This window comes from Notothenia coriiceps, unplaced genomic scaffold (assembly GCF_000735185.1).
Source record: "Notothenia coriiceps isolate Sejong01 unplaced genomic scaffold, NC01 NC01_scaffold00031603, whole genome shotgun sequence".
Lineage (NCBI taxonomy): Eukaryota > Metazoa > Chordata > Actinopteri > Perciformes > Nototheniidae > Notothenia > Notothenia coriiceps.
Genome location: NW_011364304.1, coordinates 369,973 through 397,071, shown reverse-complemented (window position 1 = coordinate 397,071; position 27,099 = coordinate 369,973). Strand labels below are relative to the sequence as shown.

The 27,099-nt window shown below is 41.1% G+C and overlaps 1 protein-coding gene across 2 annotated transcripts; it reads right to left on the bottom strand.

The window, feature by feature from the left end:
* On the bottom strand, nucleotides 1-25,490 carry LOC104960162 (cyclin-F). 2 transcript variants are annotated; one of them, XM_010788134.1, is made up of 24 exons: nucleotides 25,131-25,490; nucleotides 24,155-24,213; nucleotides 23,574-23,834; nucleotides 23,231-23,471; nucleotides 23,083-23,136; nucleotides 22,908-22,986; nucleotides 22,520-22,664; nucleotides 22,121-22,216; nucleotides 8,790-8,941; nucleotides 8,538-8,644; nucleotides 8,387-8,454; nucleotides 8,059-8,255; nucleotides 7,578-7,631; nucleotides 7,181-7,285; nucleotides 6,808-6,885; nucleotides 6,240-6,394; nucleotides 5,621-5,785; nucleotides 5,330-5,453; nucleotides 5,060-5,240; nucleotides 4,821-4,908; nucleotides 3,263-3,362; nucleotides 3,028-3,161; nucleotides 2,144-2,322; nucleotides 1-1,798 (listed from the first exon to the last, which is right to left on the bottom strand). In XM_010788134.1, the coding sequence occupies exons 1-24, from the start codon at nucleotides 25,232-25,234 to the stop codon at nucleotides 1,347-1,349; spliced, it is 3,378 nt and encodes a 1,125-aa protein (XP_010786436.1). In that variant the 5' UTR covers nucleotides 25,235-25,490; the 3' UTR covers nucleotides 1-1,346. The 2 variants fall into 2 exon arrangements, with proteins under 2 accessions (XP_010786436.1, XP_010786437.1); XM_010788135.1 differs by lacking the exons at nucleotides 22,121-22,216; nucleotides 22,520-22,664; nucleotides 22,908-22,986; ... (3 more) ...; nucleotides 24,155-24,213; nucleotides 25,131-25,490 and adding an exon at nucleotides 9,735-9,940.
* Between the last annotated feature and the right edge of the window lie 1,609 nt (nucleotides 25,491-27,099).

The window sequence follows — 27,099 nt, the reverse complement described above, 5'->3', positions numbered from 1 at the left end:
GGCTTTTTTATTCAAACTCAATAAAAAGAAAAAAACATATTCACATCACAGGTCTATTGAGAAAACACTGTACTGTAGAAAAACATTAGTTTCACAAAGAAAGCTGCCCTTTTTTGGAATAAGGCGAAAACAATTTCAAGTAGTGGCATGTTCTTTGTCTTTCTCCATTTATACATATAGTACTATGTACATATATAAAAACACAGGTTATAACCAGTCTGGCGTAACAGTTAAAAATGTATTTGCAGTCAGACATTGTGTTCTCAGTGTCCTGAATGAGGCATACAGTACTTTCAAAATCCCATCAGGTAATACATATCCTTTAGTGTCTGATGTTACCTTTTGCTCGAAGAAGGCAAAGTCAATCCATTCAGAAATACTTCAGTATTGATTGTTCAAGCGTGGAAATGGTTATATTTCATTGAAAAACGCTCCTTCTGTGATGATAAAAGTGCTCGATCTGATTTAGATGGGAGAACAATCTCTCGTCAGCATGACAGAAATTCTCATTGCATTGAGTACATCATTAGATTTGACTGCAGCACTTAACATCTGGATGATAGTCTGAGATTTGTATACTCATCCAGCTAGGAAACATTTTAACATCTGCTGTTCCTGATGGGATTGAGGTGTTAAGTTAATATTGTTTAAAAATGTTAACAGCACAACTGGTGTATACTTTTAGAAGATGCAGACTACTAAAACTCACTTCACAGTTCTGTTTCTCTACAAGTAGACGCCCCTGAACATACAAATGACACCACTACAGTACCTTTGGCAAACACACAGAACTAAGGACAAAATGGAAAAATAGGAATTCATAAAATCATTTTTTGTAGGCTTCAGATGCAGACATTTCCATCAACATTCACCAAATACAAGAGTCTTGTACAGACCTATCAGAAACTATGATAATCAAAACAATCACAACATCATGACAGCTGTGTTTAAGGTTTTCCTCAGAATATGATTTTCAAAAAGAGAACACTTTTTCGCCTCCTAAACACCAGTCCTAGAAGTTTCATTTCATCTAAACTACCCAGCTCGATCTGAGATGAGCTGGAGTGGAAGGCGATACAACAGAAATGTTGGTTAAAAAATGTTCCAGTGGCTTCGGATCTGACGGGGAGTCCTGAAGGTTATGAGAGGTATTGTATTGTGACATGTGTGTAAACTTGTAAATATAAATTTGATAGAAAATAATGTTTCTAGATATTACATTTGTCTTCCCTTACTTGAAGGTCTCCTGATCTTCTGGAAATTGATGGCTCAGTGCAGACTGACAGGAGTGAGGAACAGCATCGAGAACTAAACAAAAGTGCTGACGGATTATAAACAATCACATTCTATAGGCTCAGAAACCCCGCTTTGGCAGAATACTCGTCTCCTACCTCTTCCTCTTGTTCCCTTTCCACCTCCCCTCCACTATGAGCCGCTGAGTTCTTCCTCTTCACTTGTTTGCTGGAGGAGCCCCGGGGCCTCGGCATGGGCACCAACAGGCGGAAGCCCGGCTGGGGCTTAGCGGACGCTGCGCCCAGAACAGTGGTGAAGGTTTTGAATGTGCAAGGCATGAGGGAGGAGGAGGAGCATGTGGATGAGGGGCTAACACTCTGGACAGAGGAGTATCCTGAGCTGTGAACGTCTGCAGGGGAGGGGAGGGGTTCCTTGTCCTGGGAATCCTTGCTCACCTCCCTCTCCGCTTCAGAGAAGCTTTCTTCGTCGCTGGACAAGGCTCTGCAGTGCTCTAGTCTTTTGTCTTCATCAGTCAGCAAGTGCAGTTTGATAGATATCATCGAAGCTATAGAAAAAAAAAGGTGTAAGTACTTATAGGAATATTGATTTCGGGCAAAGCTTAAACTACAAACCTGAACACACTCTACAGCAGCTTCTATCATTCATCCACATTTGTCCATGACAGTTAGCCTGCAGTAACAGGCCTAAATGCTTGTGCTGGTTTATTATGCTAATTGTTGCAACTGCTGTCATCTGCAGTCACTTAATGTCCTACTAAAAGACTGACTCATACATTATTCCTCTTCATATATGGATTAGTTCATTTATATGCTTTACAGAAAAGCACCTTTGAGATTCTGCCAACACCCACAATAGAATAAAAGTGGTCCCTTTTGTTCTCAACACTCACAATCAGCGTCTTTCTCTCCTTCGCTCTCCTCCTCCCGGTCCCCCTCATAACCGGAACTGGACGTGTCCAGGCTCCAGTCCAGGATGTCCACCAGCAGCGTCTCCTCCTGATTGGACAGCTCTGCCGTGGGCGTGGCAACAAATTCGGCTCTGCGGGCCTGCATTGCGTCATCGCGTCTCCTTGGGAGGAAATTGGAGTTACAGTGAGTCACCGCAGCATCTCACAGATGGCACAAACAAACACCTTCTGGCTGAGACGTTTTAAAAGTCTGTTGGTTACAGAGCACACATTACTCAATGGTAGAACCGCTAAAAGAGCAAGAAGAGAGGAGGGGGCTCTGCACATATTGACGTCGGTTACAGAGTTATTCCCAAGACAGAATCCTTCATGTTTTTAAACCCCTGTTACACTCTTGAATGTATGTACAATATGTTGCAAACCTGGGAGCAACAGCATCAAATAACAATAGTGACATTGGGATGGTAATAGTAATACTGCCATGTATTTGTACAATCATTTGCACGCCAGTAAATTCAAAAGAAATCAATTATTATATCGTCTACCTCCACATAGTCAAATCCCTTAATGGGAAAGAGTGCACACCAAGACAGATCAAGTGGATTAATAACATAAAACAGCAAGATTAAAAATAAAAGGTTACCCACTGGCCCTATGCCATTACAAGCCATGCAAGCTTGAGAGTGCTCACTGCATGACATAATAAAAAAAGAGACACTTAAGGGGCACATAAGATGTTCTAGTGGCCAGAATGCCATATCGCATTAAGCGCGACATCATATCTACGTTTATGGTATGGTGTATATCAATAATATGTTGATATAATACCATTTATTTGTATATAAATGGTGGAATGTGTGTGTTACCTCTTGTTGGTGCTGGATGGAGAGGCGAGGAAGGTGTGCATGTCTGCTGGGGGACCGGTGGGACTGGGAGGCTCCATCTGGGGCTCCACCTCAGGAACCTCCAAGATCTGACACAGCTCTTTGAAATCCATCACCTAGTGGAGACCATCAAATAATCAATCAATCAATCACGATGACACAATGAGCTACAATTCTTAAAAGCTTGTTCCTATACCTGAAATAAATAATAACATACCTTTTCTTTGCTGATATGCTGGTAGGCGTCATCTTCAAAGCGTTGCTTTACACCAGTAAGAGATACATGCCTGTAATCTTTGGGAACGTCCGGGCTAAAACTGTGAAGAGAGAGAGAGAAAGAAAGAGAGATTACTTGTTTGAGTTTGATCCACTTTGCTTGCTGCATCAGCTTAATCAAGTCTTGGGGACAAATCTTGTTACCTGTCCATTTGAGAATTACAGTTTGTCGATACGATGCTCACCTATCAAAGTGACTCACCCCGAGGCACGTTTCTGTGACTCAGTGGGTGACTCACTCATGGCTACACACACACACACACACACACACACACACTCCATCCTCCCCCGCTCCCACACTTCCAATGCCTGCCACTGTCTCTTATGAGTCTGCAGCCCTCTGTGGGCTTCATGTTTGCTTTAATACCATAATGGCCATCCATCGTCTTGGTCACCAGACATTAGACACAATCGTATATCTAATCAATGTGGCTATACGAGCGTGCTGAAAACAGACTACACGTCACCAACCAATTCTTGTTATCTCTTTCCATGGAGGACAACATGATGGAGCACGAGTCCTGCGTGAGCCAGAGTCAGGAAATGGACTCTCATTTTCTATCGATTAGACTTTAATATATTTATGTTTTTCCCCAATTAGGATAAAGGCTTGAAAAGGTGCTGTACAAGGAATAAGACAAACTAATTATCAACCCTCTTTACATTTTCCTGAAATATATAGCTTCTTACAAGTTGTCTTTTGAATGTTCAAGAGGCTCACAGGGAAATAAATGTTTGGAACCACTGTGTTGAATCAGTTTTACCACCCATTTTACTTACCAAAACACCTTCACAGTATTATTATTATTGCTTTTATCTTTTGAGCAGCATTTTTTCTTTCCCTGCCGCATAGCAATGAAAATATAGAGTTCCAACTTTCCTTAGCAACAATGGCAGTTGGCTTTTGTGTGGACTGAAAGGATGATTAAAGCACACTTGTGATCTGCAGGGGATTTCACAATAACAGCCTAAACCACAATTTACTGCAAAAAGATACAACACAAGTCAAATACTGCCAGTGTAACCAACAACACCTTATTTGTGAAAAACAACTAAGCTGGCCGGATAATGACATGTTGGGAACTCTGCCGCGCGATCAACTGAGAAACATAATGCGCCAATCGGCACCAATTTAATCTGCTAACCTGCCACCTGTTGCATTTCCTCAAAGGATGAAATATGTTCATTCAAGATTTTAACTGATTTCATTAGTCACAAGTAGCTATTTATCCTGCAGAGGGCCCACCAGAAGTGCTTTTATGTACCCTTTGAGAATACAATTGCTATACTGGCTTTCCTTTTCAAAAGGTCACGATAAAACGGATGTAAATCCTATTAGTACTGATCTCATTGGCGCTTCCCTGGGACTGCATTAAGGAAAAGGACTTGTTCTGGATGTGTCTGAATGTGACCAGACAGGATGGGTGATGGCAGAAGGAGGGAGATGAGAGAAATTATTTTCTGGGATCGATTCAAACCACACACAGTAAGAAGCTTACCACTTGACATAGAGCAGCACAGAGAGGGAGGCGAGGTCTTGCTTGGAGAATCCTGTGTAGTCAACCAGCTGGCTCGGCCACAGGGGAGCTGCAGAGGGACAGGCATACGTTTAGGAGAACATCAACATTACACTCAACTCCAGCTGTAAATCCTATTAGATGGAAAATAATATTTCCATTACGTGTCAATGTTTAACGGTGCTTTTGAAATAGGTATGTGTTTCAGTGAGTGTTATTACCATAGTGATGTAGTGCTCGTGTAAGCAGTAGTGCAGCACACGCCAGTTTGGAAGGCGGTGGTGTGGCGAGAGCAGAGTATAGCAGCGACAGCTCGCAGACGTAGCTGAACATGTGCATGGTCCTTCTCTCCAGAGGGAGCAGAGACAGCAGAACCTCACCGTAATCCAGCAGAGTGGGACTCTGAGGGAAAGTGCAAATAATCACATTTAACATCTGAATTTCAGTGCATAAAATATTGTTAATGAAATGAGTATACGTGTTGTTCTTACCCTTATCTTTCCCTCCAGCACAGAGACGACCTCGCCCATCATTCGGACCAGGTCCTCATATTTGTACGTGTTGTCTGTGAGCCAGACCGCCTCCCGTATGGTCAGGATTTCTTTACTGACGTAGCTGAAAACAAAAGAACCACATTGTCAAAATGGTTAGAAAGGAATGTATTTTAAACCTTAAGTAATTGCATTTATTAAAAATAAAATAAAAATCTGGATCATTACATTACCCCAAATGTGTCAACAATGAAATTAAACATTTCAAGGAAGAGGCCTGCGAGTTCTCACCGTGTACAAACTACCATGCAGGCAATTCCCAATAACTGGAGGCGAGCCTTGGGCACAGAGCGCAGGGCGAGGTATCGATCAACGCAGCCCACCGTCACATGCAGCGTCAGGCTGGAGAAATCCTTCATGGTGGTCACCTCCACGAGCCAGTCCACCAGGATGTACCTGGACAGGCAGAGAAGCAGACATTAATCAGTGTGTGCACAACAAAACAAAAAACAGGGATACATTTACCCAGAGTCTAGTGTTAAAAATACTTTTGAACCTAATACAGTGGATTGCAGAGTCACGGGGTAGATTATTAAAGTCCTTAGCCTTTATGTTCTAGAGGCCAAAACAAGCCGTTAGCCTTAATTGCCCATTCAGGATTTGAAATCTCTCTTAAAGTTGTCATACCTCCACTGTCTTACATGGGGTGAAGGTTTAACTTGATCTTTTCAGTAACCACTTGCTGTCGTTCTGTTTGATCTATTCTTTAACAATGTCATTAAATGAAAGCCAAGATGATCAAAACACAAGGAGTCATCGCAATGACTAACCAAATTCAATAGTCTAGAGAGATATTAATGACCAGCAGACTGTAATCATGCCAGTAATATTATGGTATGTTCCTGAATACCTCATGGTGTCCTTGATGTCTCGCCTCAGGACGCCCTGAGTGCAGTGTCGTGACGCCGGGTTCGGGGAATTGAAGAGCTGAGCCACCAGGTCCGAGCAGGCCTTGGACTCCAGACCCAGAGGATTCCCACTGCTGCACACTTTAGCCAGAGACAGCTGAGGAAAGAAGACACATGTTTGAGGGTTTCAAAGTGGCTTGACAGCTTGTTGAATTGGAGCACTTTCAACAATAAGGTTGAGTACTGCAGTGGTTTGTGGCTGTGATTGCACAGCTTTTGATTTGGATGACTCATATTTTGGAGGTTCAGTGTTGCAGTTTGGGCCAAATTATGAACAAAAAAGAAAATCGTCATCCAAATGTCAAGCCCTCTTGAGACTGCCTGATAGTTGTTCAATAAGAAAAGCTTCAAACTCTAAACAAATGGAGGACTGGGAAATGACAAACACTGTCTTTTATATCATTACAGTGAACAAACCAAGGGCAAAAGACTGACTGAATAAGCACATAACAAAGAAAATCCACTGCTGCATCCTTATAATGGCATTGTTCTGTCTTCAATCCCACACACCTGTGCCTCCCAGCATCCTTTGCCGGCATAGTCCCTCAGGGTTCGGATATACTGGAGGTACCTGCCTGGATCTGCCATCTGGAATCAAACCACAAAACAGTTAATAATTATTATATTATTATTATTATTATTATGTTGTTTGTTTGAGTATTACATTTTTTTTTAAATTAGGTCAAAGAGATATTTTGCTTAATGCAATAAACATGGAAACTATCAATGTAATCAACTCTAAAGCTTGAATGAACAATACTATAAACAACTTAGGAAGTGCTTCAGTGTGACATGGTGAAACTGTACAGCAGCTTAAAGAATAAGGTCACTATATCGATCAATAAATCCTCACTATTAAGCTAAATGAGGGATTCGGACTCACAGCTGCTTTCCGGTTGTGTTCCCACAACATGTAGGAGCTCTGCAGACAGCCAGACTTTGAAGACTCCTCCAACATAGATATGGCCTCCTTGCGTCTTTCCTCATCCTATAAAAGGTAACAAAGTTCCAGGTGTGAAAAACAAACAAGAATTCCATAAAAGCATTTATATGTCATTTGTCAGATCAATAAATAACAAAGCACACAGAGAGTACGAAGAATTGACAGAGGCTGTTGTTTAAAGGAAAATAACAATTATCCATCTGTGCTGCTATGAACTAGTCGGACAGCCCCCCGTCCCAACAGGGCTAAACTATACACTTTGATGAGAGGCTAATAGAAACTGGGCCAACCCCATCCGGACAGAGGTGTTTAGATTCAGTCTCACTCTCACACTCACTTGAAAGAGCTGCAAAACTCTGGCCAAACAGTGCAGCAAGGGTCCTCTCTTCTCCTGTAGGGAAAGGAAAATATATTGATGAAGATTAGAAATCATTTGCATTATTTTCCTTATAATACTCAATACTCCACTTTTTAAAATATTTTAATGAGATTATCCAAGCAGAGTACATTTCTGTGTTTTAGTCATGACATTAATTCCACTGTGCAATAAAGGCGTGGTTTTTAAGCCAAAACAATAACCTTGGATTTTAATTGTTTGAAGAGAATAATAATCTGATTTTGCTGATGCATTTACAATATTATGACCGTCATCACTGCTGACCTCAACGTTGCATTAAAAACAGAAAAGTATTAACATGATATATGCTTCTTAGTTGTTGACACAGGCTAAACAAAATTGCAGCTCAATTGTCCTTAAACATTGGTTGAAAGAGAAGCACATTTTTCTTGTGCTCTTAATTTATAAGACCCAAACCTACCACGTTATTGTCACACTCAGCCTTGAGACGGTCGAACACCACAGCTTTACAGCAGCTGCCGGTGGGGGACCATGGTGGACGGATGAACACCCAGATGAAGGGATCTGTGGTGGGAGAGTGCAGACTCTCTGCCAGGCTGAAGAAGTGGGAGGCCTTGCGACCACATACATCCGCTCGCCCCTCATCACTCAGCAATGCTGTAGAGAGAAAAGGCCAGGAGAAGTTATCACCTGAAGCAATCACCAAGTGGGTTTAATCTGCCACAATTACACTTGACCTTTTGTTTAATTTGAATGTATTTCTTGCAGTTGTGTATTGCTTAACTTACGTCCTTCATTGTACAAAAACGCGATGCCTAGCTTCACAGCAGCTTCAAAATTCCCTTTCTCGGCAGCTCTGAAAGAAGAGAGATGTTCCAGGTAAAAATCCAAAACACAAAAGTTGTTTTGTCTGACTTTATTTGATAGAAGTAACTGTACCTTTCAAAAAGCCACAAGGAGCTAGGGGATGGCCAAGTGTCCCTGAAACTGACCCTGGCCCATACACTGGAGTGCTGGTCAACAATGTCCCGCAGCTGGGAGTGAACCTGTAACAGAAGCCAGGACAATTAGTTAATCAATAAATGAGTCATCTGACAAACAAAATCAGGTGGTCACAAGATGCCCAAGCCCAAACAAATCTTGGCACATGCATGCTAGTTTGTGTGTTAGTGTTACATTATGTTTACTCACTGCTCTGACAGACAGCAGGTCTTCAGCAGAGAGGCACTGGAGCACACAGAGGAGGACCTCTTCAGGTAGAGACAGCAGGGTTAGGGCTGGAGTTCGCTTACGGACCCTCTTCCGTGCCGGAATCGAGAAACATTTTGGACAACGGCAGTGGACTAGTGAGAGAAAAAAGGAAATTAAATGTTAGATACGTCATATACTTGAACAAAAACTTAAACAGAAGTGCACACACACAATATCAACCCAAAAGCATTTCACACCCCTGTGCTGGACCCACCAACAAATTCCCACTATAATGTCAAGCAAATATTTACACTTAATTTAAAAGCAGGCCAGTTGTTATGTTTGCAGATGGTCACGTAAAAGGTGAAAGTTATGGCTCCACGTTCAATACGCCTTAACTTAATGCATCTGCGGGTGGTGTTGTCTAACCCTCTTTTTTAATACAGAAATTATTAAATACATGGATAGCCTTACAAAGTTTCGATATAAGGATACAACATTATAAAGTTAAGTGTTGAAAGCATACCTTATAGCTAACGTTATCTAACGACAGTGAACTCAGCATAATACTGGGAAAAGTCAACCCAACTGAGCGCCCAAATTTCCCTCCTGTGCTTCAAATGCAACTACCGTTAAGTAACGACCAGATTTCACGAAGTTTAACATAACATTACCGTTTTTAATTACCACAGACTGGTACAATACCAGGGAGAGACACATTGTATTTAATATTGTTAGCATTAACCCATTACTATAGTTAGTCACACAGAAGAGGAATCCGTGGCTAACGTTTGAGTTGGCTAGTGGCTAATAACCAGCGCTAACGTCAACTAACTATGTCAAACTGCAAGAATTTAAAGCAGCTTCAAAACCACTCACTATACAATACGTTATGACAATATTTATGGTAGTAATAGCGAGTTTTGGTTGACTTTAGTTACTTACCGCCCGCTTTCATTGCAAGTGTAGTGATCTCTCCTTACAGTGATGTAGCTACAGCACTGAGAAGTGAATTAAACGTTCCGGCGATACTAGCTAATGTTACACAAATCAAACTCGCAGTCTATAAACACCCTGAAAATATGGTATACAGATAACCAGTAACCCTGCCCACTGCTTCTGTTGTGCTGTGGTGGTGACTAATATCGAACAAGTTGTTAGCTCTTTCCTGAATTCAAATTCAAGCACGAGTACTTACTTCTTGGCTCCGCCCCCAAAGCTACTCTATGACCGCCCACACCGACAGTTTAAACACCACGTTCAATCTAATTGGTCAGAACTGTTGACGCCTATCTACTAACAATAAGCGATTTCATTGGCCAGCGTGAATAACAGTTACAGCGATTGGTCAGGATTTATAAACTGTAAATTATCAGAAGATCATTGGACAAGGTAATGCCATTTCGAACTACGCGCTTGCCAGTGGACGATTATCATTGGTTAATTTTATTATGAAGACCGTCCACAAACCCATCCATTTACCGTAGATCGTGGGAAATGTAGTTAAACAGAAAAAGCCGTATTAAAGGTACGCTGTTTAAAGGGACAGGCGCATAGTCAGATCCAGAGGTGTTTTTGTATTATCACAGTATCAAATTACTTTGTACAACAAGCAGAGAAAGTTATTTTTACACTGTGTCTTGGTGATACTTTTATACTTCAAACAAATCTCTCGTTTTCTGTTAGTCCTGGGCTCAATGAGAGATGTTGGTATTCACATTTGCATTTTTTACTGTTTTAGCCTCACCAACTAACAAACATTGAGTAAAATCACAATATTTAACATGTCTTTTATTCAATAAACTGTGTAATACATTTGGTAAACATTTTCATATTTTATCCCTCTACATTTTGTATTATTGTTAGAAAAAGCCAACTCTACATTATAATGGTTGTAAATCAATTCTGATCAATACGTTTTTATATAGAAGATATTTAATGTTAAAAGCTGAATCCATATAATTCACATATTACAGAGGACTTGACCTCAACGAAGGATATTTTTGGTTGTACCTCTTGCCCTAGAAGCAAGTGATAATACAATAAAGTAGTTATTTCTGTCAAATTAAAGACAAGGAATTACATCGTAAATTCTAGCCAGATGCACTTTGGTGCATTTGTAGTCCGAGGTACAGGATAAAGGAGCAGGGAAATGCATATCCAAATCGATTTTTAGGATGCTTTGATGTTATAAGTTAATCAAGAGAAGCCGATAGTTAACGTAAGTAAGTGTGAGTCAAAGGTTAAGTGAAGATAATAAAAAAAATGTGCAGGAACACACAAAATTAATTATTTGTTTTTGGTTCAACGAGCATGTTAAAAAAAACATGACAAGCACACACACAGATCAGGAACAAAAGCAACTCAAGCAGCATATTAGTTCTGCCTTTGACGACAGCTGACTTTGAGAAAATAACAGAAAATGAAAGGATAATTAAGACCATTGTGTCTGATGCCCATTGTGATTAAATAGACTACTGTCTTGGATGAATAGTGTCCTCTTCGTTGCCGCTCTTTGGTCATAAAGGAGCAGAGTAGACTACAAGAAGAGATAATTTGTTCCTGTCAGGCTTACTATTGATCAGCACTTCAGTCAATCTTCGACTCACCTACAAATGATGAGAAAAAATTTCCAGCACTCAATAGTGTTCTTTGAAAAGAAGAGAACGAAAGAGAATGAAGAAAATAGTTTTCTTTGTTTAAAACAAACAGTATATTTTGTATTAAATATACCCCCACCCAAATTCCAATTTGCAAGCCAATTGTTTAATTATCTTTGTTAGATCTGTAAATGTTTCTCCTCTATACATTTCAACTTAAACATGTGTGACAGTGAATAAACAAAATATATGTCTGCTAAATTGCTCTGTGTTTATTGAAGCGTGTAATTGTTGCCTCAATCTGGAGCTTTTGTATCAAATTATCTGGTAGCATAATGACCTCAGACGGGGCAGACACTGTGACATCCTTAATTTGATGCAGTTACCGTTTCCATAGAAACTCCAACCATTTTACTCAGTAATACACAACGTGGCTAGTAAAGGCTAGGGAGAAGCGAGCGGTTGGAGTATTTCAACTACATTTTAAATAATTACAGAAATAAAATCATGCACAAAGTGCTCACAAAACTGCGGGGTACAAGTCGTCAATTTTGTTCACTTAGCATTCGTTATTTATTCTCTGAAAAGATGTGCCGATATAAAGCTGCTGCCTCCCACAGGAAGTAATTGTGTTTGATTCGAGAGGTAGATTGGAAAGCAATAACTTTACATATTCATTAGAGCTGCGACCATGCAGCAGGGTATTAGCTAATGAAACATAGAGAAGAACACTTTATGAAAAAAAAGCTTTTGTATATAGAAACATTTGTTGACTGACCTTTGAGATAGAAAGAGAGGGAGGAGATTGAAACAAGATGGAAAGTAAGGGGGGTCATGAGAGTATATAGAGACAAAATGCAATATCTTTTTATCTGTTAGTATTTGACAATGTCTCATTATGCTCATCCGGAAATATAAAAAAGATCAGTGTTCAGTGAGTGTGGCAGTCTTCCCGTTCTCTCGAGTACCTGCGGGATCAAATCTGGCTGTGATTTGATTTGACTGTCTAGCCAGGCATGCGTGATTTCCCTCCACACCTGACTGTCTCCAAAACAGCTTCCGTAATATCTGAATCAAATTTAAATGTAACTCAATACTAATAAAAAAGTATCATTTAGAGCAAAGAGCAAGAAGTGACTAATTAAAAACAGAAGACAGAATTGCCTATAAAAAACAAAAAAACATATCGCAGTCATATGGCTCAAATCCAGAACAACCTAACGTCTTAGTGCATGTTTTTCTGGCTTTGCAATTTAAACTGATGTCAGTTCTGCCAAAATAGTGCTAAATACTTGGGTTTGAAGCCAAATTCTGGAGATTGAGAAGAGGATGAGTTGATCCAATATGGTTTCCTGCATTCTGTGCTGACCCTAGCATCCAACTGACCACTTCCACTCCATCGGCACTTTGCTCTCCCCACCCCTTTATCCAGACTTTGACACTGTTTCCTCCACACCCACGGCCGTTTCCCAGCAAAGTTACCATGGATGATCAAATGAGGTAATAAATACAAAATAAACTCCCAGTGAATTTGCTCGTGTTTCAATAACAAGCTGAGTACGTCTGGCACTGTTTATTTTAACATTATGCCAGTAGAGGGTGTCCTTTATTCTGCTTGCTACTGGTCAGTCTGTTTTCCTAACAACCAAAAGATCACACCCGTCTCTTGGTATCTGACCAAGTCACCCAAGCTGGCAGGGCAGCACATGGCAATGCGTCTATATACAGCCTCCAAATTTCAAGCACAGGACAGGGGAAGCCCAGGTGGTCTCGTCAACCAAATATGTTTTTTATGTTCTATGTACATGGCTACGTGTGGTGATAAGTATAATCTAACGTGCACACAAAATAGAGTTAAAACATTGTTAGTGCATCATCTCCTCACTGTCCTCTCCCCATATTCCAAATACATTCGTATCTATCCCTGTGGATAACTCTGAATCATCTCCCAAATCGAAGAAGTTTAAAGCAAAGTATTTAGTAAGTGCTTGGAGGGTTTAACCTCAAGCTGCAAACTAGAACATCACAGACCAGTGTGTTCACATAACATTTATTTAATACAATTAAAAGATGTACAGATAAGTAGAAATATACAGTACAGTAGAAATATAAAATTGTCATATATACAGCACCAAATATTAGAGGGCACACAGACATTTTTTGGGTCACTCGCTGGAGTGGCAAACAGCATTAGAAGACAGCATGGTTGTCTACTGGGTGAGGGACCTATTTCCCCGCAGCAAAGAGAGGTAGATTTTCCCTTTAATATTTGAGAAGGCAGAAGGGAAATCACTTCACATCATTAACAAACAAATTCTGGTCACCTGCCATCACTTTTTTGTATTAAAACACTGTCACAATACAGCTTGAAAGTTAGAAAGTACAAGTATGCAACAACAATGTACTACATTGCTAAAAAAGGTCAAACTAATAATTACTCTTTATGAGCAAAAGATTAAGGGCTGATTTGGCGAAACATTATCGTATACAGTTGTTTGCGTATAGACTGGTCTATGCTAGTCCTATTTTTTGTCAGTAAATAAGGTATGCTAAATAAAAAAAACAAGAATAATACTCCTATGTTCATTATAACTGATCCCAGTCTGAGCGCAGGGATAGCTCCCAACTCCCAAATAAAAGTAAAAGTAATGACAGGTTCTGCTTTGTTTAATGCCATTACGTGTCATTTCCCCATTTCTTCCCTTTCTTTACTTCCTTCTCTTTGTTTAACAGAGTTTGGCTGACGATCAGTATGCAAAGGAACATCTAAATGCACTCTGAGTCGCAGAAAATGTGTGGGAAAGGACCGATCGATTGCATGTCTATTGAAGCAGCTGGCCCCCAAGACGGTCTTTGGCATTGTGTGTTAACTGCTACCCCTGGATGCATAGACACATTTCACTCCGCAAAGCGTCACTAATCTGGTAGCCAAAATCAATGCAACCGTGATCAATGATTGTTCTCAAGGGTACAATAGGGCTGCTACACAGTCCTTCACATAGAACTGGCCAGACACCTTCAATTCTACATACATACGTTAATTGCACTTCCTAATTCCTTGATTTGTATTTTCCATCCCTTGTTACATTCAGCGACAGAAAGCAGAATATTTAAGACAAGAATAAAATGCCGTTGTGTGTCTCATCCTGTGAGACCCCACACTAACAGAAAGTAGGTATTCACAGATGTGGAGCTCAGCGCAGCTACATTCACTCATTGTCTCTGAAAGCACAAGTAAGGGAAACCCCAGGGTCATTTAGAGCAAAAACATTCATCAGTATTCACGAGACAGCCTTGAAGCATCATTTTAGACTGGAAAAGGAATTTGTCACTCTCAGTGAATATTCTTTTCACTATGAGAGAGAAAAGAATCCACTTTCCTTGGCACATAGTGATAATGACCCATTTCTGAACTATAGGGCTCTTTAGTGTATTCGGATGTCAAAAGGCTGTACACACTTTCTCCTGGAATATATCAAAATGAATGGGATCGAGTCAGAAACTGTGGATGTCAGAAGGCCTATGGGATGGGTAAGGAGAGTCGTGTCGGGGTAAAGAGAGAGAGAGAGAGGAATAGAAAGAGAGAGAGAGAGCGAGGGGGGATATTCTCGGGGCTTCAGATGGAAACGGGGGAATGCGACAGAGCCTTTTTCCATGAGTGCTTGCTCAAGGCACCAAGAGGGGGGGCCTGAGGGGAGCAGGATCAGGCAAAGTGTCCCTGCGGTGGCATGTCCCCTCGGGGTAGTGTCCTTCAATAATCCTGGCATGCCCTGTGTAGGGTTGAGGTGCCTCACTCAGACACTAGGCTGGGGGAAAATGCTTGCACATTGACAGGAGGACAATCAGTCAGTCAGAAAGTCTGTGCCCCCATCCTTTGTAATGTGAGGCCGAAGCTACAAAAGCCCTTTCAGAGTGTTTCGCTTACTAGAAGTTTCTCTTGCTTGGCATGGACATGGCTATATGTGCAAATATCTTGTTACTAAGTAGTGAAGTCCAAGGTCCAACTGTCTTTTTAGTTCACCAGAATCTTTATTTGAGCACACACAAACATCTTCCACTTCCCCAGCAGGTCCTCTGCCCTCTCCAGCTCATCGTCAACACAGATGCCAGCAAGATCCTGCTGGACTCAAGTTCCACTCTCCCATTGCGTAAAAAAAGCCTCCAACACATTGCTGCGGTGTCACAGGACGAGTGAATGACGCTGGCCACTGACGCGGGTGCGCTGCTCTTTGGGCTGGGTATCAGGTTGCCGTCTTTGGCCCACTTATGGCCTCTTGGAGAGTCACCTGTCCTGGCAAGAGGAATGCTGTGACTGACGTGCCTAGTGACGACAGCATTGACTCCGGCAGCAGCTCTGCATAGCGTGTTAGGTGTCCGGCAAGCTCCCTCTGTGACTGCTAGTGCATATGTGAGTGAGGACTGCGAGGGCCATGTATCCGTGCGTGTAAATATGCATGTAGTGTGCAAGGCATATTTGTGTGTGTCTCCTCTGAGGTTGTTTTGACACTGGACACTTGCTGTCTGATGATTAAAGAGCATGCGAGGCATTGGTGATCCCTCCTTGTCAATCCAAAATGGTCCAAACTTTCCAAACTAAACAGACATTCAGGGTCCTGTCTATCTGTCCTTCCACTCTCGATGATTTTTCAGCTTAAGCTATCTCCGGTATGAGCTGAGCCAAACTCTGTGATTAAGATTTGAGGGGATTTGGAGCAGGGAGGCAGTGAAGTGGCAGTTCTTTCAGTCAACCCCTAAATTCCCAGCCAGCCATGGGTATGTCTCTGCTTTCAAGTACCGTCCACTGTTCTCCCCATGTGCTTCACAGGGGACACTGCTCAGAGGTGAAAGAGCCACCCTCTTTCTTTTTTCTTCTCTTCTTCTTGTGAACTGTCCAACAGGTTGTGGCCATCAGCAACAGCATAAGACCCATGACAAGCAGCACAACTGACACCACTTTAGTCTGAGGCAGGTCATTATAAGTGTAGGTCACCCCAGTTCCTGCTGCACCAATCACCAAAGAGATGATTCCAAAGGGAAAGATGCAGCGGTACCAGGACTTCTCCATGCCTCCAGTGGCCTGGGACAGCCGCTCCAGAGAGGAGAGCACTTCGGGCACTTTGGCATCACCAACCTCCAGGGACTGCGCTTCCTGCCCCGAGTTGGTCCGAGGCTGTGTACAGCCCATACTGATGGTGTGTGCTGATCCTGAAACCAGACTGCAGCGTTGGCCTCGTGGATCACGTTCGCAGTCAGCTCTGGCCTGGAGAAACACAAAGATATACAAAAAGGCAGAAAAAGAGAGAAAGAAGAAGGAGGTCTGTTTGAGACCGGATAAATGAGCGTGTCAGATGAAGTCAGCGCTGAAATCCACTCACACTTTTCCCTTCTCTCTCTCCCTCTCTTGCTGTTTCTCTGTACACTGCCTGCTGGCTTTCTGGCAGCACATTGTACACTCCGGTGAATGTAGTGGTGGGGGATATATAAGGGACCAGGGGAGGGGAGGAGCTAGGGAAGAAAAACAGAGAAGTTCGAGCGCTCTGATTGGTCTTCTTTTGTGTGACGTCAAACTTTGAAGCAGGGAGAATAGGGGTTGACGAAGCACAGGAAGGGGGAGGGGAGAAGAGTTAACTGCTCCCTCCTTTCTTCTTCTCCCCATCACTGCTTTTCAATTGCAGTCTTTTTTTCTTTTCCTGCAGTATAAATGCCACCCCTGTAAAATAGAGACGCCTACTCTGACTGTTAATCAGAAGTGAAAGGGGAATCCCTCATTACTTCCTATAGGAAAGTTAGTTATTCCATCTCATCACTATAGCTCAAATGGTCCACCTTCTTAAGGCAATTCAATTATGTTCCCATTGCACCCCACCACTTCTCGCTTAGACATCAATAGCAGACATAAATCCTACGACCACCCACACACTCATTTCCAGAAAGACATCAAATATACAATGTCCTGATAATATACACTAATGAGCATCCCCACACATGACAGAATACAAGCTTGAAAAACATAGGCCGCCCACACTGCTGTCCCACCCACACACACTGCTGGTGTCAGTCCCTTGTGCATGGAAGGCAACCTCGTAGTAGTTAAAACGCCTGAATCTCTCTCTTTCATGAAGGGAACATCAATCCAGATAGCTATTTTCTCCTAAACTTGCTCGTTTCACACCTCCACATCTGAGATGCTATTTTAGGGAAGGATGAATGTGCTGCATGTCTATATCTTCAAGCGTTGCTGTATTTGCCATGGCAACATTTCATCTTCTTGTTTCTAAGTTTTTTTTCTCTAAAAGAACTGTGAACTGAATAATGATTCTAGTAAATTGGTGCTAAAAGCCATTGGAATTCATGTATAGTATTATCTACAACAAAAGGAAGCAAAAAGCTTTCAAGTTCATTTGAAGACTCATGTGAGACCACATTGTCATGCATGAAGACTGTGCCCAAAAATAATATTTGATCGCACCAGAGAAGTCATCTCTTGAAGCTTTGGGGTCACAAAATATTTATTATGGGTTCAAAAAGCATGTCTATGGAATTGTTAAGCATGGCTTCTTATTAGCAACAGATTTCTCCTCAGTTAGATTAAAGCATTCTTGCTCTTTAATAGCTACATTATCAGATTAAGAGACACATAATATTCTCATTGAAATTCCAAACATGCCTCCATATAAGCAGGATAACAGATCCTTAGTTAAGACACTTTTTTCTTCGTCTTGACAAAAGATATTCAACTTGATGGAGGGAACTGGCTCAGACCGCCTGAATGGTTGAGGAAATCAAATAAATGACCCTAATGCCGCTTACTGATGACTGACCACACTGACTTAAAGATCCCTGCTGTAGCTCACTGTGCAGCAGAGATGAAGCTGAGCAAAAGAGGAGATACAGAAAAAGAAGTGAGGAATGTGTTTGTGGGGGGCGGGGTGCAGGAGAAAGAGATGTTCAATGGGCATTTGAAGGACAGAAGTGGATTCTTGGTAGCACTGTTCGGTTTCTGTGGATTTGTACTTGAAGTCCAGCATTGCAGTGGACTACGACTGCAAAAAGTGGTAAAGAAAAGGGTGAGAAAAGTGAACAAGTAGGAAGGAATGTGTACGAAAAAGAAAAGACTATTCAACTCTGTCCCTCTTTGTGCTAGTACGTGAGGCAAACAGAAGTACCGGCATGGGAAAGAAAGTAATTCTTTTTCCACGGGAAAACATTTTGTCTGGGTTCTTCCATTAATGTGGCATTGAAGGCGTGAGAAATATGGGACAAAGCCGTGAGACCTGAGTAACCTGGGCAGGGCCAGGGCTGTGCTGAGGGGAGTAGGAGAGCCTGGCCGGTGACAGGCAGAGCCCAGCAGCAGCTGATGTATGCAGGTCACAGGAAGGCTGAGTTGCGTAGGCGCCACTCCCTCAGGGACCTGTGTGTAGTGTTGACGTGATCGCAAGGATGCTTCCCTGCCTCCTCCTTTACTCACACACTGTCCAAGACTCTATGGGCAGAAAAGGAACCAACGCAGCACATTTCCAATTCCGTATGAAAAACTTGGCTGCACTCGAGTGGCGTGTGACTGTATTTCTGATAAACAACAGAAACAGAGGATCTAGTCATTATGCTCCAGTTGTTTAAAGGTCACCTATTATGCAAAATCCACTCTTTCATGTCTTTTACATACACATGTGTCCCTTTCTGTGTAAAGAGATGCTGAAAGTTTCAGGAAAAAATATTCGCTCACTTTTTGTCCTGATCCATTTATATAAAAACTGAGAAATGAGCTTATCAGATTTTGGCCACTTTATGATGTCATAACGATTTTTTGGCTTGTGTAACCATTAGCCAATTACCAACCAAGGTAACCCCCCCCCCGCCCCTCCTTATCACCTGAATCTCCTCCTCGAGCACCATTGTGTTCTTTTTAACCAAATATCTCTCAGAGGGGCGTGGGGAGTGGCTCCTTATTTTCATCTAAAGTAACAGACAGAGAATCAGCACTTTTGAAACATGGCTGAAACAGAGGGGTTTATGGGATGCTGCAATTATCTGCTTGGTGTTTCGAGGCAAACACTTCAGAGACATGTTTTGTATATCTATCTGAGAGCTATAATATATTGATGAAAAACAGTATAATATGGGACCTTTAAGACACAGATCATAATCTGGAGCTGAAATATCCATCTCCTTTTTATGACCTCTTGTTTCCTCTACTCAGGGAAACATGCCATTTCCAGTTAGCATGCACTGAACCAGGCACCTGGGCATCCGTATGACTTAGCCGGCTTTGAGTATGCATGTCCCGTCTTTGTGTGTACATGAGGGTTTCTGCAGCAGGGCTCAAACACCCACGTCCTGCTGTGTGAACCCAGCGCCACCTGTCGCCCAGTCTGGCACAGCCCCTGCCATTCACACATCATCTGTGGGCACGAGCCTTTTGGGCCTCTTCAGGACTTCTCGCATCTCACATACGCCTTCATAACAGGTGTGGCGGGCAAATTCAGGACTAGTAATTTTCTCAGATCGCAGAGACCTCATATTGGCCACATACGTGTTATATATCGTTCAATGCATGCCAGATTATGAAAGTCTGCAAGGAAAGCAAACACGTCATATGGAGAAACATTATGGTAGAGTATTGGGGGTTCACAGTGCAATAAAACACACTGAAAATGTTTCAGGTCAATCTCGTAGAAACTAACAAATACAATAATTTGCAATGTGAATTCTTCAGAAAGCCTGATTTAACAGACAGTAGGAAGACATTTGAACACATGGCAATGAGCCTGAAGTCATGGCATCTCTGCTGCTTTCCATGAAAGTCAGGATTAAAAAAAAAAAAAGTCTTTGTTTCATTACTTCACTTTATTCCACAGACCAGCAGTCAAGCAGATGAGTCAATTTAAAAATAATTGTTTGTATTTAATTAGAAACCTTATTTCCACATGTAATTCTAGGTCACACATTGGATCAAAATTGCAATCCACATTTTCAAAACAAGTGATTAACATTAGACCCCTGCTAGTGTGTTTGATGGTCAGTTCTTCTGTGAGTGAGCGCCCCCTGCTGGTACAGTAAGTGTTCCATTACAGACCATGGGTTCAGTTTTTCCATTAGCCATTATTCTAGGTTTTGGTTTTTTTACACAGTAAGATTTTTACAACATAACGTTTTATCAAAATACAACTTAAAACTATTTAGAAAAATAAATCCTACGCTATCTAAATTGAAGTACTAATTTAAATATTCCGATTCGAGTATAAAGTCAATGTTTGATTTATTTACATCTTAAAATAACAATATATTAAGCAGATACAACTAATATTTGTTACTTTTAAGGTCCGTGCCCAAGTAGTTATATGTTTGGAATGTTGTGTATTGTGATTGCATTATGCTAAGAGGTCATATTTTATTTCTCTTATGTGTAAAAGAAGATAAACAGTAGATTTCATGAACAGGTGTAATGTGCTCTGTGGTCAGTCAGGCTCAGAGTCCAGGACTATGGCAGGGAAACGCTCCCCCCCTTCCCCCAGCAGGGAGTACATGCCTCTCAGCACACTGAGGTCGGGACATCCAGGCCCAGGTACAATAGATGAAAGCTGAGGGGACAGAGTGTCCAACAGAGCCTGTCATAAAGAACAAAAGACTGTCAATACATTATTTTTTAGAAGGTATTGACTATTACTCAGAACAGAATGCACAGACTTTCTTATCATTAGCAAGATTCAGCCTCTAATTCAAGTTTTTTCACCTAAAGCAAAGAACTCTTACCTGCTCAATGTAAGTCTCCTGTTGCAGCAGTGCCACCCTCATTCTCAGATTCTCCAGTTCTCTGAGCTCTGCCTCTGATGTGTAGGTTATAGTCAGGGGCAGGGGTGCAATTATCCCATCGCCCCACACGCTATTTGCCCCAGTGGGGCAAAGACAACCTCCCTCTGGCCTCCATCGATCCCATGCTTCCCACTCTGACGGAAAATACGGTTATTTTTAGAGCGTGAGCGTGAGCAACCGTACACTAAAACGTTTTTCTGCTCTGCTGCCTCAGCTTTAAATAGCTAGGCCCTGGCCTAGCCACGTCAGGATAGACAGCTTTAAAACCCCACAGTCACAGGGAGGGGATCTATCGAGGCCAAGGGAAGTACTGATCTGGCACTGAGGTTTCACTGCGGCTCTGTTTTCATTTTCCATACTCCAAGATGGAGCGGCTCCATTAGCTCGTTAGCACGCTACATTGCATTTTTCAAATGCTGTTAGAATGCAATAAACGATTCATCCCTCTCTGAAATAAAATACTCGCTGAAAGGTGGATGTGGGATGCTAGATTGGATGCTCATGGTCACAACACAAAATGGAGGTATGTTGGCTAAGCAGGGAGCTAGAAATTACTAGAAAGTTCTTTCTCACACTTGCTTTAGCAACATACTTTTGCTGCACTTGAGCTATAACTGATAAACATCAACAAACTTTGCTTCCTGAAGGTGATACGGTCATTTGAGTGGTGTGAATGGAAAATACCTGGGCATTCAGCTTCATTAGAACAGTATCGTTGAAGGTTTTGCATATTAGAGCATGTTGCAGACAGTAAGACCTGCTGACACTTGGATATTATATCTGACAACGCAGTTTAATTATTTGTCCAACCATGTCCTTTTAATTATGCAAGTCAATGTTTTGAAATATTTTATTTCAATATTTTATTTTTCTTTCTGCTTATAACCATCTAGTTTGACGAACAGGATGAATTCCTACCTTGTTTTGCTTGGTGTGCAGAGTTCTGGAGCTGATCTGCTCCCACCAACAACCTCTCAAGTTCCAGACAGGAGTCATGCTGGTTTGTTTTAGAACCTAAACAGAAGAAAAAAAAACTTCATTAGCAACAATATGACAGGATATATTGGAGTTGACTGGTTTAATTGTACAGTAATTAGTCTCATGTTGGTAGTCAGTGCATCTCAATTGCTCATTCCAGGGTCCTGAGTATGATTGGCAGAGGATAAATCGGTCCAAACAGCTCTCACAAAATCACTTCCTGCCAACTTCCTGTGCAGTTTCCTCTAAAATTATCATTTTCTAACACAATCGCCTTCATTACTCCTCATTCCTCTTCTCCTATTTTTGTGTGTTTGCATGCGTCATCTGTTCTTTTACCTTGCTCTGTGGCTACTTCTAGCGTCTGTTTGCCCAGAAACTCCTCTGCCTGCCTGTGCTGGGTGAGGTCATGCCCTTGGTGAGTCAGTCTTGCGACCAAAACCCTGGTCTGATCCGGGCAACCACATGGCCAATCCTTGGGGAACTAGAGTGGTCAGAGAGGTCAAAGACAATACGCCAGGTATGAGATGGATTACAGGAAGAAGTGTATTAATAAAATGTATACAGGCTCTGAGAGACATATTTTGACAATGTCTTATAGCTGGGTGGAATTATAACTAAACGTTACACTAGAGTATATTTCCAACTCAACATTACACTACATGGAAAACATGTACGGGGCTTCCCAGACCATTTTGAAAGGCATCAATACAAAGAGGAAGGATACCAAAGCTGTCATTCTCTCCATGAAGTGACTCCTCCCTGACACAGGTTTCCTTTGTAGGGCAACGACTTTGTCCCATAACCTAAAAATAATGTAGATAGGAAGAATTAGTGAACAAAGAGAAACTGTTGAACCAGTTGTAAAATGATCACAATAGTATCAGACTGATTTTGGCCACCTGTTTTGTTTCCTTCTTAGAGATTTCCATTTTGCTGTTTGATCAGAAGCTTTCCTGCCATGAAGCAAAGGCGTAAAGAACAATTATAATAGCACAGCAAACAAAGGTTGGTGAAAGATAAGTGTGGTTTCTTCATAACCCAGTTTACCCTTTCTGTGGAGGTAAACTGTGAGCTCCAGACTCCAATCTATGTGAAACAGGCACTGTGTTATGTGAATGAGTGGAAAAAGCTGCAGCTGTGCCCAGGTCAGTCCCACTCAGCTCATTGCTTCTTATAGTTTTGTTTTTTGAGTGGAGGGTCGAGGTGTGTAACTGACCCCGACCTAGTGAGCCAGACGCCGAGACAGCCTGCTGTGATGCCCTTGCTGCCTGATGATGCACAATCCCAGCTGAAGAGACAGAACAGTTCATGATTATGTTTCTATTAATTATGGTTTTGCACTGTCCAGGATGGTAGCTATGTGAAGATTTTGAGTTGAACACCAACGTACCAGGCTTTCTGTGATCTTTTCTGTCAAGACTGGCTGATTTAGAGGTAGATCTGACGGTTTTCTGGTTTCCTTTAGGAGCTGTAGAAGCCTGCATTCCCTCTTTCGATGTGACAGCTGAAGTGCTGGATGCCTTTCGACATGCAAATTGTTTGTTTGAGTCTTTTTTAGAAGACACTGTGCCAGTGCGGACCCGAAGAGCTTTCTCCAGTGCTCTCTCAAGCAGTTCCATTTCTTCTTTCTCCACGGGTGAGGTAACTGTATCTGAAGAGAGCAGCATGCAAACAAGTGGTTATATTTGAGATATTTTAGTATTTAACCTGAACCATTACTACCTGTATGAAAAGAATGAGAGACTTGTGATTATATTGAACAGGCACACATTTGCACACGACAGCTCTGCTTTCTTGACTTAGCTGTATTAATCTAAAATTAACAATCTATATTTTCCTAGGTTACAAGTGAGGTTTTACCCCCGTTATTTGTATTTGACAACAGCATTGCCTTCAATGCTAGCTAACTCATTGACAGGTTTGATATCTGTAGATTAATAAGCATTGTGCCTGAGAAATACTTTTTTTTACCTGGAGCGGCGTCATCTGCGAATTCTGACTCATCAGTGCCCATCTTTGGTTGTGGTGTTCTGTAAGAAAAGACTTCATATGAATACACACTCAAAATAATAAAAAGGAGCCAGTTAAGCAAACAAAGGAAACAATAACACAGTATATAATACTAAATATAATGTTAAAAATGGTATATGAACAACCTACTCTTGAAGCTCAGTTAAAAATGTGAGTTTTAGTGTAACCAAGCAAACCTTCCACTTGTAATTTTTATTCAAGCTTTCATAAAATGGTCTAATAAAAGTAAAGGCTACTGCATGCAGTTTACAACTAATCCTACAGTAAATGCATTTTTAAGCTAGATATCAATTTGTGAGAGTTTAAAAATCATATTGGAATACATTGGCCAATATGAATGGTTTTTAAATAAACAATTATTTTTAACAAAGTTCATGAAATATTTATTATTAAAGAACAGTGACCAATATGCTCCGTGCTCTGAGTAGTTTTGTGGATTCTTATTTAGCTGTTACGTAGAAACATTTGTAATGCTCATATTCTCAATGTATTAATAGAGGTTACGTCACAATGACTATCCCAATAACAAAGCATTGCGTTAGCCCTGTGTTTGTCAATGGGATACTATCAGTGCTGGAAAAGGCTCTACTGGGATTTGAACCCGAAATCGCCTGTTTACTAGACAGGCCGGATGGATTCTCAATTGCACAGATGTTTAATTTCTTTAATCAAAGTTTGGATTTTAACATGATTTATAATGTAATGACTTCGGTGAATCTTTCAGAAAACCTTAACAACTGATCCCGAGCGGGTATAATGCACGAGAGGCATTCAAACGTAGGACAAGCGGACTGATATGTAGTTGTAAACTTAAAATGTGTCTGTTTTGAATTAGAGTCTGGCGAGTTCAATTTAAATCCTGAGCCCTGAGGCCCTGATAAAACAGTGGTGAATGACTCAGATGTACAGTACTTACAAGGTCTGTAGTATTTCTCTGTAGTGTTGAATATTGTGGTTAATCTTCGCTTGTTCATATTTGCAAGATTTGATAGCTTGCTCAATCATGGACAGCAGAGACATGTTTGTCTCTGGGAGTCGCAGCGTAGCGACCAATGCTCCGCCGTGACAACACGAACCAAACCCGTAACAAACTACGAAGAGTTTACTAAAAGTGCCAATTCGTCACAAGGGTGCGGAATCTCACATTCGTTCCATCATCCCATACAAACAACGACATTCCTCTAGCTTTTTCGTGCTGTCCCGCGAAACAGAAAACATAGCGGATGCGGAAGTAATTTGGTGAGTACCAAAGTATTTGTGTTGCGTTGTTCAAAAAGTTACATCATACTAATAAAATACTTCTTACAAGCAAGCTTCTTGTAACAAATAAATACCAAATGTGTTTTTTATTAACTAATCAAAAAAGTTTTAAATATACTCTCAAAAACACATTTCTTACTTCTCGCGATAAGTGGAGTGGTTACCAGGGACGTTGTGCATTAATGGCTGTCACCGCAGCGAGTTTACAATGTCACTGAAAGTTTGGAAATTACGAGTTCTCACCAGAGAGAACTCGTACAAAACGGCAGTACAATTTAAAGACTTTGTTTGGACCTTTTATTATAGTAAAAGTAATGCTACAATTAAGTGTCATAACATGTAAATAACCACCTACCAATGATAACACTCTTTTTCAGTTGGATTCAAATGAACATTTATATATTTAGAAAAATTGCTGCTGTTCCTTTAGGTTACAAGTATTAAAACAGAATAACATTAATTATATGATTACTTACTGTTGATTTGCTGTTTTATCCAAGCAAACAGTGGGGTAAATGGATAGTACTAACTAAGTAGTAGTAGTATTAGGGTAGTAATGCAAAACTTATATCCTTATGTTGTCCATGCACATTGAAATCATAACATTTGTGAACTCATTGAGGGAGTAATGACTTCATAGTAATCGGCATTGCTTTCTTAACAACACTGCTTGACCTGAGATCATTCTCTGCACTCCAAAATAGTATTATTCTACAGTAGAGCGTCAATTAGAAAAATTAGTGATTAAAAAATGGTCTGTTTACAATTATAAGCTTCTATAAAAGCATAAACGTTGGCTTTTCAAGAACAGGCGTAAGTAATAATGTATTAGCGATTGTTTCGCCCCCTCATCACAATCCCTGGCATTCTAATATGCTACTGGCTTGTCAAATGAAACAAAGCCATCATTAATGTCAGTTTGACCTCAATGCATTTTCTGGAAATGTCTATATTAATTTATTTGTTGTGCATGCTACCATAATATAGGAAGTAAGACTAGTTTAAACAAAAAAAACATTTTCTCTCATGCCACCAATTAGTGTTACCATTTTAACAATTCTGATGAAACTATTACAAATTCAATTTCATTTAAACTAATCTGCTAATCTGAATCTTGCTTACCCTGCAGCTATCAGAGAACTGTCTTTATTGATCTAAAATTAATCAAGTTCAGAGACCTTTTCAAATTCAAATCAGTGCAATGCAGACCCTTAGCTAAACCAGTTAAACCACCAATTATTGTTTTCTGTTGTATCTCATGGACTTTGCCCTGTTTTGATGTTTCCCTCAGTCACATGTGTTCAGCCTCATCAATTGCCATGGTGTGATCAAAAGCTTCAGATCACAGGTGCTATATCACAGAGTGGTGAAATAGACCTCCTGCTGCAATTCTTATGAGGCGTGGTTATGTGAGTGTTTTTGATGCAGCATTTGAAAGGCCATCTGTACCTCACACATGGGGTCCTCAGCAGAGCAGAGTGACAAACAAACCCAAATGGCAGCAAAAAATATTGTTAGTTGCCAAACTTACATATTTGTGAGGATCTCATATGGAGAAATCGCTATCCACTATGATATGAAGTTTGTCAATATTTTCCCCATCAGTTTATTGGGCAAAGTCTCTC

What these genes read in the sequence shown, in the direction of transcription:
- LOC104960162 (XM_010788134.1), bottom strand. Translation starts at nt 25,234, where the DNA reads ATGTCTCTGCTGTCCATGATTGAGCAAGCTATCAAATCTTGCAAATAT. An exon ending in AGAAGTAGCCACAGAGCAAG is followed by an intron (nt 22,217 to 22,519) that starts GTAAAAGAACAG and finishes TCTTCTGTTTAG; the next exon opens with GTTCTAAAACAAACCAGCAT. An exon ending in CCATCCAGCACCAACAAGAG is followed by an intron (nt 2,323 to 3,027) that starts GTAACACACACA and finishes TTTCCTCCCAAG; the next exon opens with GAGACGCGATGACGCAATGC.